General features: G+C 39.0%; 1 protein-coding gene across 9 annotated transcripts in view; it reads right to left on the bottom strand.

Annotated features, from left to right (window-relative positions):
* The window catches only part of MAGED1 (MAGE family member D1), a 63,698-nt gene that overhangs the window by 31,025 nt on the left and 20,101 nt on the right, over positions 1 to 12,572 (bottom strand). For 5 of the 9 annotated variants that reach the window (XM_025468613.3, XM_025468610.3, XM_025468616.3 and 2 more), the window contains one exon: positions 7,814 to 7,901. The exons of 1 other annotated variant lie outside the window; for it this stretch is intronic. In XM_025468613.3, the coding sequence (XP_025324398.1) occupies positions 7,814 to 7,877 (64 nt within the window). In that variant the 5' untranslated portion in view covers positions 7,878 to 7,901. Of the gene's footprint in view, positions 1 to 7,786; positions 7,902 to 12,572 lie in introns of those variants that run through there. 3 more of the 9 variants (XM_025468611.3, XM_025468612.3, XM_049107061.1) reach the window with 2 other exon arrangements.

Genomic DNA, 12,572 nt, shown 5'->3' with positions numbered 1-12,572 from the left:
CTGTGATCACTGATTACAACTCACCAAAAGCTGAGATGATAGGATGGTCAGCATTTTTTAGCCATAAAGTATTTTCCAATTAAGGTCTGTAAATTGTTTTTGTAGACCTAATGTTATTGAATACCTAATGGACTACAGTATAGTATAAACATAACTTTTACATGCATTGAGAAACCATAAATATTTTACTCATTTTATTCTATGTCTGGAACTGAACCTGCAGCACCTCCAAGCTATGCTGGTATAGCCATATTGTTTAGCATGAACTGAGATAAAAACCAAAACAAATAGCCAATAGATTTCAAAGCTGGCTACTTCGGGTATTTAAGCCTGGTGAGTGGGAAAAGATGAAGGTAAATACTACTATTTTTGTTACTATTTGGTTTTTAAGCCATATATAGGTCTTACATTAATACAGAATATATATTATACTATTATACATATAATAAAAACAAAAATATATTTTCGTTGTAAAGGGAGCCATTTAATTATAAAGGAAAGGGATGTGATGAGAACTGGGATTTACTGAAATTAATGTGGCCAACAGTACAGATCAAAAGAGGTGGGGAAGATATAAAGAGAGAAACTGAAGGGCCTCCAATGTTTGCTTCTTAATTCTTTTACAACTCTTTGAGGGGTGGGGATGTTCCAAATCGCTCTTAAATTGTGCAAAGAGGAGTTTTACACTTGAGAAGTAACTGCCAAAGGACCCAGTAGTCCCAGTCTTACATGAAGAGTGGGGCTGAGAATTATAGGTCCAAATCAGTTAGGGACAGGAGAGACGGGAGACTGAACACAGGAAAGAGATTTATTCTGGGAAAGAAACTCAGACCACCACAAGAGGGCACAACTTGAATGCACAAGTTCCTCTGGTTCCCCTCCTACCTTCCCTGCAGCTCTTTTTCAGCTTGCTTTGCCCTCCCTCCATTACAATGCCTGTGTTTCTGGGATTCTGCTATGCTCTCTGGCCCTGCCTTTTTCTCCCTCACTCCACACACTCCCCTGGAGAAATCTCATTCATACCTTAAAACCACCACCTCTATCCCTGATGACTTCCAAATCTATCCATAATCTTACTTCATGGCAGCAGAATAAATTCCTGCCTGCCTACTGGATAATTCCTCTTGGACACTCTGAAGGTACCTGAGATTTTGCATGCTCAAAATTGAAACTCATCATTTCTAGCCCCCCAACTCAAATCTGTTCCTCGTTCTAAATTCTCCAGCTCATGGAATGGCACTTTTTTTTTTTTTTAAAACTTTATTTTTTTATTTATTTATTATTTATGATAGTCACAGAGAGAGAGAGGCAGAGACATAGGCAGAGGAAGAAGCAGGCTCCATGCACCGGGAGCCCAACGTGGGATTCGATCCCGGGTCTCCAGGATCGCGCCCTGGGCCAAAGGCAGGCGCTAAACCCACTGCGCCACCCAGGGTTCCCTACTTTTTTTTTTTTTAAGATTTTACTTATTTGAGCAAGAGAGAGCATGTGCACACAAGCAAGGGGAGGGGGGCAGAGAGGGAGGGAGAAGCTGAGAGCAGGGAGCCAGATGTGGGGCTCAATCCCAGGACCCTAGGATCATGGACCTGAGCCAAAGGCAGATGCTTAATCAATTCAGCCACCCAGGCAGCCCTCATAGTATGGCTTTTATGTCTTCTCAACCACCTAAGGCAGAAAGAAAATGGAAGATCATCCTAGATTCCTTCTTCTCCATTGCCCCGCTCCCATATCCAGTCAGTGACTGAGTTCTTTTTTTTTTTAAGATTTTATTTATTCATGAGCGATACAGAAAGAGAGGCAGAGACATAGGCAGAGGGAGAAGTATGCAGCCCATGGGGAACCCGATGCGGGACTCGATCCCAGGACCCCAGGACCATGCCCTGAGCTGAAGGCAGACTCATCCACTGAGCCACCCAGGCATCCCAGTGATCATAGTTTCTCACATTTGTATTCTCATTTCATTCCCATTGCTTTAACTCAGGCTTCAACATCTCTTCTCTTCTGTAATAGCCTCTGAATTAGTCTTCCTATACCCAGTTCTATCTTTTCCAGTTTACCCATTTTATTCTCATCCACTGGATAGTTCTAAAATACAAATCTGATTCTGTTAATCTATTGATTAAAATTTCCAAATATCTCTCCACTGTTCTTAGTATAGCATTCAAGGTTCTCCCTGATCTAACCCACTGTCTCCTTTTCATTACATCCTCTCTCATTCTCTATGTTCCAACTACACTTAGCTTCTTAAAGGGACCATAAACATACTATAAACAGAGATATTTCATATAAATCTCTGCTCATACCACCACTGCTTGGACTAACTCTTCTATTCCTCAGCCCCAGCAGTTAACACTGATAGCATCTACATACCTTTCAATACTTAAGCATTAATTTCTTTCTGGAACCCTCTCCCACCCACTGGAATTAACTATTTCCTCCTTTATGTCTCTAATGTATTCCATATGTATTTTTTATCAAACATGTGTAATATTCTACTGTGTATATTTGTTTACCTGTCTCTTCTACTAATATCAGCTCCTCTGGGAGCAGAAGGATATTATTAACATCTCTACTCAAAGCATCTATCACAGTGCTTGGCACAGAGAAGATGCTTAACAAATGTTTCTGAATAAGTAAGAGTCATCATGAGGATGTAATATATGAGGCCAGTCTGACACCAATCTCACATCCATGGCAGACATCAGTAATCAACCCCAATATAGTGCCCTGGACCTCAGAGTCATTCTCAAGACAGCATACCATGAAAATCTACTTCAATCAGTTGGAATTGGCATGAGATATACAATTCTCTTCTTGGAGTGCAGGGCACCACAATGATGTGCCTCAATAATTATCAGAGTTCGTCTAAGCAAATTAATATGGGATTAGGCAGAGTATCTCCTAAACCATCTTTGCAACAGTATGAATACAGCAATGGCCCATATAACAAAGGAATGTTGTAGCAAAAATTGGGTGTTGAGAGGTAAGTTCTGTCCATGTGCATCCAACATCACCCACTGAAGAGACATCTTGTCATCAAAGACAAAACCCCATATACTGTTGTTCTGATTTATACTCCAGCTTTATCAATTCATTCAGAAAAATATTCATCTCTGAGGATCAAAAATCTGATAACAAGCAAAGTACTACACCTGAGAAACCAGGTAACAGGCCTATCATACTTAGAGAAACAATGGATCAATTTATCTTATTCATTCCTTCTATATCTAGACCCCCTGGAAAAGTACAATGGAGACTAAAAACCTCTTTCTCAAAGGAAAAACAATCTTTTGGAGCATTTTTCCCAAATACCAAAATCCATTAACGCATAAATAAAATGATGATTTATGTACAGCTCATGGAGGTATAAGACTGTTCATGACCACAAGTAACTGGCCTGGAGACTCCAGGCAAACTGGGCCGCCTGTGCAGGGAATTCATTTCTTACTGCCACAACAAACTATCACAAACTTAGTGTCTTAAAGCAGTATAAGTTTATTTTCTTACAATTCTGGCAGTCACAAATCTACAATGGGTTCGCAAGGCTACATTCCTTCTGGTAGCTCTAAGGAAGAATCCATTTCCTTGCTTTTTCTAGTTTTTAGCAAGTGCCTACACTTCTTGGTTCTTAATCATGAAAGCCAGCAGCTTAACATCTTCTTTCCTCTCTGACCTCTGCTTCTGTCCTCATTGCATCATCTATCTAGAACTCTGATCTTCTTTCCTATAAGGACCCTTGTGACTACATTGGGCCCACCTTAACAGTCCAGAATAATCTCTGCCATCTCAAAATCTTAATCATACCTGCAAAGTCCCTTCGACCATTTCAGGTAACATATCAAGTTTACATTCAGGTTCTGGGGATTAAGAGGCAAACATTTTGTGGGGCTCCCAGGTGACTCAGTCACTTAAGCATCCAACTCCTGATTTTGGCTCAGGTCATGATCTCAGGGTCGTGAGATCGAGCCCCCGCATCAGGCTATGTGCTGGGTGTGAAGCCTGCTTGGGATTCACTCTCCCCCTTTCTCTCGGCCCCTCTTCTTCCCCATCACTTGTGCATGCTCTCTCACTCTCTCTCAAAAAAAAGGGCATTTTTGGAGGTCCATTATTTAGCCTACCAAATGCAGGTGGCACAAACTGTGCATCATGTGATTCTGTAGAATATCATTCACATTACATCATAGATACTTATATTGATTATGACATTTTTCTAACAAGTAGTAATAAAGTATTTTGATAAAGAGGTACCATTTTCCAATTTACACAAAGGTACCATATGAGTTAGCAGAAGCCCCATGGTCTAAAGGGATCAATATCTCAACACAGCTGTAAAACCACAAGGGTGGAAGAATTCTGTATTATAGAGGCTTGAGGCCCTGGCAACAAAAATAATAACAAACATTCATTAAGTGCGTACTACGTGGCGGGCATTATACTAGACACTTTATATCCCTTATAATCCTTCGAATATTCACAACTGGGCATGGTATTAATATTCTGACCTAAAAATGAACAATGTGAAGCTCAGAGAGATTTGTTAATGTAATTAAGTCACATAGCTAGAAGGTGGTTAAGCTGGGAAATAAATCTAGGTATATCCAGTTCTAGAACCCAGATACTTTCTGCTATACCATGTTGCCTCCTTAGAATGAGAGGGTATAAAAATCAATTTATTATTATTTCTTATACTTTGGGTTTCTGGAAGTCACACTGATCTTTCACTGCTAGAACAATTAATATTCCTGTGCAATTTCAAGTAGCAGTTCCTCTGAATACTGGGTGACAGACAAGCAACCTGTATCTATACCCATCCAAGGAGGAAAATCATAGTATATAATCTAGTTTCTCTACATCTTATGGGCTAGATTCTGTTTATTTTGGCTTGTCTAGTTATAATTCCTAAAATGACCTGGCTCTGTTCCTAAAGCTCCCAGCACATCTGTCTTCCATTTCTACTCAGAATTGGACTGCTGCTCTCCCTTATTTCCTGATGATGAAGCTGTCCAAGCTAATCCCCAAGTCTGTGTTCTCTATAGTACACCAAATTGTCTAAGCCATGAGAAGTGGTTAGGATGGACATTTGAGAACAGAATTTTGCTATTAATGAAATCTTTCCAGAGGTAATCCCCATTCAAAGAGAGTTACAGGATTAACTCTTTATAACCCTTACTTCATTTTATGAAGCCCGATGTGGAGTTTCTGGGAGTATCTACCAGATCCCAAAATTGACATAAGGCTTCCAAAACTCATTGCACTGACGAGTGAATTCCAATTTCTGGAATGCATTTCTTAGTGACAAATAAAGGCTAACACATCTCTGAATATTTACACATTGTCATTATAAAACCATAACAATTAAATGATGTAGCATTCAAATCCTGGCTCTTCCAGTGATAGCTATGTGACCTTGGGAAAATTCTTCCATCTCATTTCATTAGTTTCTTCACATGTAAAACAAGGATGAGAGTTCCTATATTACATGATTGTTGCAACAGTTAAATGATTAAACAGACTACATAAAGTTCTTATACTGCTTGGCACATGGTAGGTGTATAATTATATGGGAAAAATGTATTTTAATCAACTTTTATTATGAATCTTTATTTTCATTTTTACTACAATCTGATTTTCTCACAAAGACCTTTCCATAGCATTACGTTAGTAAGATGCCTGTACTGTCTAATGCTGAGTAAGATTATACTTCAAATGGAAGGCTTTTCCACATTCACTGCATCTGAAAGATTCTTTTCCACTATGGACCCACTGACGTCAAATAAGACTAAATCCTACTGAAAGCAGATTCACATTTTTTACATACATAGAAGATCCTGCCTCTATGAATCATTTGATGATAGTTAAGACTTAGCCTCTAAATGAAGGCTTATTATTATGGGTACAGTTTCCCTCCACTATGAATTTACAGATGCTAAACAAGGATCTCCTCCTTCCATCTCCATTATACATTTTTTGATGTTCTATAAGGACTGATATCACCAAAATCCCTTTCCCACACTCATTACACACCATAAGGTTTCTTTGCACTACCAATTCTTTCATACTGAGTAAGGTCTGAGCGGGATCTGCAAGTCTTCCCACAAGCATTGCAAACATAGAGTTCTTCTCTATGAACTCTCTTACATTAAAAAAAAAGTATGAGTTTGTCCTGAAGTCTTTCCCATAGTCAACACATTCATAGAGTTTCTCCACTGTGCATTTTCGTATGTTGGAAAAGCTTGATTACTCACTGTAATTTCTCTCACACTGGGAAAGTTTTCCTACCCTATAAAATCTCTGGTGTTGAAAAGAGAATTAAATTCTGCCTGAAGGCCTTCCCTTGTTTTCATAGCCATATGAATTAATAAATTCTCAGGTGGGGATTCTCAGATGTCATATAAGCTGGGCATCATGACAAGAAATTTCTATATTTATTACCTTCATAGGGTTTCTCTCTACTATGAGTACTCTGAGGCATCAGCCTTCAACATCGACAAAAGGCTTTTAGACATTAATCATACATGTAGCGCTTCTACCCATTGGAAATTTTCCAGCATCTCACAAATTCTAAAACCTTTGCAGAGTTTTAGTCCTATAAACTATACCTCTGTTACCTACCCAGTTACCCCATCTCTGGGTGATGGACATTAAGGAGGGCATGATGTATTGAGCACTGGGTATACAAGACTGATGAATCATTGAACTCTACCTCTGAAACTAATAATATACTCTATGTTGATTAATTGATTAATTGAATTTAAATAAAAATTTTAAAATAAATAAATAAACCATACCTCTCTGCTTTTTCTCCTACAGGTTTTCCTCATATAAAAACATCTAGCTCAGTCTTTCCTCAGTCAAGGTACTTACAGTCTTCTTCGGTAGGATTATTTTTTCTAAGTGGCGGTATTGTGCCCACAGCAGATTTCCACAGAAAAAGGAGTATATTAGATACTTCTCTGCCAAGCTTTCCTTCAGCCTTTGTCATCACATGCCAAGTCTTCTCTACAGTAGAGATTATGATGAAGCAGCCTTGGATTCTAGATCCATAACATTCTTTAGAATTTTGATTTTTTTCTGAAATTTCCCTCTTTGAAGTAGACACTATTCCTAGTCAAAATTTTATCAACTAAATGATAGACCCACATACAGAAATGGGCAAAGAACATGAGTAAACCATTCACAAAAAAGAAATGCAAACAGAAAATTAAATACACCTAGAAAAAAAAAGGAACATTTTTCTGCCCCTATAGTTGTAACAATAATGATAATAATACTACAAATACTTAGTAAGCATGTACCAAACACAACACTTCACCAAAATATATTAATTATATTTCAGATGGAAACCTTGAGAAATAGGTATTATTCAAATCGTCTAGCTGAAGAAACTGATGTCAGAAAAGAGAACTAGGGATCCCTGGGTGGCGCAGCGGTTTGGCGCCTGCCTTTGGCCCAGGGCGTGATCCTGGAGACCCAGGATCGAATCCCACATCAGGCTCCCGGTGCATGGAGCCTGCTTCTCCCTCTGCCTGTGTCTCTGCCTCTCTCTCTCTCTCTGTGACTATCATAAATAAATAAAAAAAAATAAAAAAAAAAAAAAAAAAAAAAAGAAAAGAGAACTGGCTTACCGAATATTTTAGAGTGAGTAAGTAAGGGAACCGAGTGTCAATTCAAGTATGTCCAGCTCCAAAGCTCCTGTGTTTTCCACCAAGTCAAGGTGCCATGGGCATTCACCAACCAAAATCCAAAACCATCCTAACACTAACAAAACAAGTTCTCAAGCTCCTACCTGTTTCATTCTCCCTTCTTTGCTCACCTAAGAGAATTTCTTCCTCGATCCCTTTGTCCTTAGATCTTTCCAAATTGAGCTGGGAATGCATTTTGGTCTTTCGAGGTGGAAAATCCTGCAGTTAAAAAGAACATAAAACTTTGTAGTTAAAGCTGGGAAACTGCCCCTAAATTCAGTTCTGAAAGGTACAGTGTAGGTGGTAGAAGAGGGTCTGTTATTTAATAGGATGTCTCGTAAACAGGCATGGATCTTCTGAAAGAGGCATAGAAATGCATGGTGCCCCAGGAACAAGAGAGAGTGCTGACTTTGAGGGAGAAAAACCTGATAGGAGAAAACAATATGACATTTACTCTCCTACATGTCCCATATTCCAGGCACAAAAAACAATGGAATCTAAAGGATGCTGTGCACTGAACTGGTTATGCACACAGGCTTCAGGGCTGGACAGAGCTGGGCTCAAAACCGGTATTACTACTTACTTGCTATATGATCTTGGGCAAGTATCTTTATTTTTCTGAGCCCTGGATGTTTCATCCATAAAGTAAAGAAAACCTACAAGGTAACGAAAAGTTCTGAGCCTAAACTTAATCTCAAAGAAAATGTAGGAAAGAGTTACAGGAAATTTTCATATTTCTGGTAATTGCCCACAAGGCTTTTTGGACAAACCCTCATGCTGAAAACAAAACAAATTTTTGACAAAAGAGAAACAACATCTACTTAAAAACAGTAAAAATAGAGGGCAATTAAAATATGGAAACAACAGGGCACAGCAGGAGAAAAGGGGAATCTAGAGTAGAGAAACAGGTATGCAGGGAGGCAATTTCTGCCCTGAGGATATCTATCCATTCCCAATAAAATTTTAACTTTCATTTTGGTTGTTTTGTAGGCAAAAGAGACAGATTAAAGTCAGATCTACACAGAGTAGGAAAACTAATAGGAGACTCTCCCTACAATAAGTAGGGATGCCAAAAGGCTACCCTCTCAGGGGGTTGAATGAATGCAAGCAGGTCATTTTGCAGTTCAGGCTAAATTACATGACTAGCCCTGGGGATCCTTGAGACGAATTAGATAAAGAGGCAAAACAGCAGGATCAGCTGATAAAAGAAAAGACGTAACACTGGGGTTAGCAAATAACAAACTGTAAGACAACAACTTTACTACAGATAAAGAAGTAAACAAACTTGAAGATATTTCCAAGCATCAGGAAACCATAATACATAATATATCACAAACCTAATCAAACTTTTGGAAGAAAAATATAGCATCTCACATGAAAAACCCAAGAGATTGCATTAATCAAGAGATTAATAATTTGTAAAAAAAATTATTAGAGTACAGTACAAAGAGACAAAAAGGTGGAAAGTACAGAGAGAGGATTCTTTAAAACTCTGAACTGCTCAAACTTCTCTCTTTCACTTAACAGGCGTCAGGGCCTTGTGAAGTGATCACACTGAATCTTATACAAGGCACAAAATATAGTGTTTCATTGATAATAAAATTCTTTTCAGCCCTTTCTCCATTTCTACAAGCAAAATTAGGCTCCAGATTCCCTTTTATTTAAAATTAACTTATGGAATCCAGAGCCTAACTTTACAAATACAAATCTTCACAATCAACAAAAAGGAAACTTACAGAGACATAAAGGTTCTGTACTCTCTTCCCTCCAGCTGTGGAGGGATAGAAACCATAGTACTTCACACTTATTTCAAATAATCTAAATTTAAAAGATGTTAAATTGAAACATTTTAACAAGAATGTCAATCTAGTTCTCTTTTACAATACGGAGACTTATCAATAATAACTTACCAACTAGTTCTATTCTTTGTTAATACAAATCTTTCCTTAGAAGTACTATTTAAAGAAAGACATTTTGTAAGGACTCCCACAACTTTAGAAATTGACAAACTATGAAAATAACCTACAAAAGGAATGTGTAATTCTAACTAGATATCTTGTTTATTAACTCATTAACCTGGTATACTAGACAGAATAATAACCTTCCCAAGATGTCCTGATCCTGTGAATATGTGACTTTACACAGCAAATGGGACTTTGCAGAAGTGATCAAGGCTCTTTTATTAAATACTGTTGGAATTTCCAAATAAAGATAATTTCCTTTCTTTGATAACTTCAAAAGTATTTACATATCAAACACCACTATTTAGAGCACAAAGCCTCGGAAACACTTCAGTGAAATTGCTTTAGAAAAGAAATTCTATTTTATTTTATACAAAATGATATCAATATTTGGAGGCATAGGGCTGAAAGCGGAAAAATTACAATTATTCACAAATTACACTAACAAGCCCAAAACACTTTGTGATAATTCAGTGAGCTGTATAGTTAAGATTTACATACTTCTAAGTATGTTTTATATAAAGTTTATATAAAAATTCAACAAAACCTATAAACAACAATTGGACCTAGAGAAGCAGGTAAGCAAAGTGAATGGATCTAAAAACAGTGCACCAGAATCAAACACTCCCATACACCAGTCACAATCAGTTAAAAAATGTAATTTAAAAATACTCATGAGAGCAACAAAAACTTACAGGTCATAGAAATACCTCTAAAAGAATATGCATGACACCCTTATGGAGAAAACTATAAAACATTTTTTCAAAGGTATTAAAGATATCTAGACAAAAGGAGGGATGAACCACTTGCATTGTTGAAAAGATGTAACAGAATCTATAAACCAATAAATACGAAGAAGTTCAAGTCAAAATCTCAATGTTTCATATAGATCATATTAAGCTTACCTTAAAATCTGTATGGAAAAGTGAAGGGTAAAAAATGTACTTTTGAGGAAGAGGAATAAGAGGCCTTTCCCTACCAAATATTAACATGCATTACAAAGCTATTGTAATTAACAATATAGTATTAGTATAGATACAGTAAAATAGACCAATAGAACAGAAAGAAAGTCTAAGGGCAGACATATACATCTATTACAACTTGGTATATGATAGGCACAGCATTATAAATCTGTGGTGAAAGAAGAGACTATGCAGTAAATAGTCCCGGAACCAATGATATATCATTGAGAAAAAAATAATAAATTCTCTACATCATACAATACACAAAAATAAATTCCAACTAGAAACTAATTGTGAAAAGAAAACTATAAAACTTATACAGAGAGGGAGGCAGGGCAAGATGGCAGAAGAATAGGGTCCCCAAGTCACCTGTCCCCACCAACTTACCTAGATAACTTTCAAATCATCCTGAAAACCTATGAATTCGGCCTGAGATTTACAGAGAGAACAGCTGGAATTCTACAGTGAGAAGAGTTCGTGCTTCTATCAAGGTAGGAAGACGAGGAAAAAATGAAATAGAAAAGCATCCTAGGGGGGAGGATCCCTCGTCAGGAGCCGAGCTAGGGCGGGATGGCGAATGCCCCCAGGACAGGAAAGGCCAGTCCGGGAGAAGCTGAAACTGTACAAATCTTCCCAGATGGAAAGGCGCTCCCGGGGAACTCGGGCAGGATCCCAGGAGGGGCAGGGATACCATCATGCTACCAGGAGCACTAACAGAGGAACTGTTCCCCGGAGGAGAGTGCACCACACACCACGGGGCAAGCTCCCAAAAGGGCTGGAATTCACGCCTGGCGAGCCTGGGAGCAACTCAGGCAGCGGCTCCATGTGGCCCCGGGAACGGGATTCCAGCAGTGCAGGCCCCAGAGCCGAGGGCGCTGGGGGACACAGCCCAATATCCGGCACTCAGCGGAGGCCGGGAGGATGTAGGGCAGCAAGGAAGCTCCTGCCTCTGGGTGGCCCCGAGCTGTGCAGATCAGCACCCTCACCCTGGAGCATCCAGGAACCCATAGACTGGGAGCTGCGGTAGTTCCTGTGGAAGCTGACTCCAGAACTGGAAAGCTGGCCACCGCCACTGTTGTTCCTCCTGGTGTCACCTAGTGCCTGGAACTGAGCAGGGCCACCAGGGAGCAGGGGCCTCACAAGATAAACAGCTCCCACTGAGCCATACACCTGGCAGGGGGCTGGGCAGCTCCCCCAGGTGCACAACCTCAAATCAGCAAAGCAGGCCCCTCCCCCAGAAGACCACCTGGAAGAAGGGGAAAAGCAAGTTATTGACCAAGCAGCACTAGAAAGTTCCAGGGGAAGTCGAGGGATTTACAGTATATAGAATCAGAGGATACCCTCGTTTTTTGTTTTCTCTTTGTTCCCCTACACTCCTATTTTTCTCTCTTTTTCTCCTTTTTCCAGTACAACTTATTTTTAGCCATTCTGCACTGAGCAAAGGAAAAACTCACCACAAAAGAAAGAATCAGAAACAGTACTCTCTACCACAGAGTTACAAAATTTGGATTACAATTCAATGTCTGAAAGCCAATTCAGAAGCACAATTATAAAGCTACTAGTGGCTCTAGAAAAAAGCATAAAGGATTCAAGAGACTTCATGACTGCAGAATTTAGAACTAATCAGGCCGAAAATAAAAATCAATTAAATGAGATGCAATCCAAACTGGAGGTCATAACGACGAGGCTTAACGAGATAAAAGGAATATTGTCTCACATTTAGATCTTTCATCCATTTTGAGTTGATCTTTGTGTATGGTGTAAGAGAATGGTCTAGTTTCATTCTTCTGCATGTGGATGTCCAATTTTCCCAGCACCATTTATTGAAGAGATGGTCTTTTTTCCAGTGGATAGTCTGTCCTGCTTTGTCGAATATGAGCTGACCATAAAGTTGAGGGTCCAATTCTGGATTCTCTATTCTGTTCCATTGATCTATGTGTCTGTTTTTGTGCCAGTACCACACTGTC

The sequence above is a fragment of the Canis lupus genome, chromosome X, assembly GCF_003254725.2.
Source record: "Canis lupus dingo isolate Sandy chromosome X, ASM325472v2, whole genome shotgun sequence".
Taxonomy (NCBI): Eukaryota; Metazoa; Chordata; class Mammalia; order Carnivora; family Canidae; genus Canis; species Canis lupus.
This window is presented reverse-complemented; position numbering and strand designations above follow the sequence as displayed.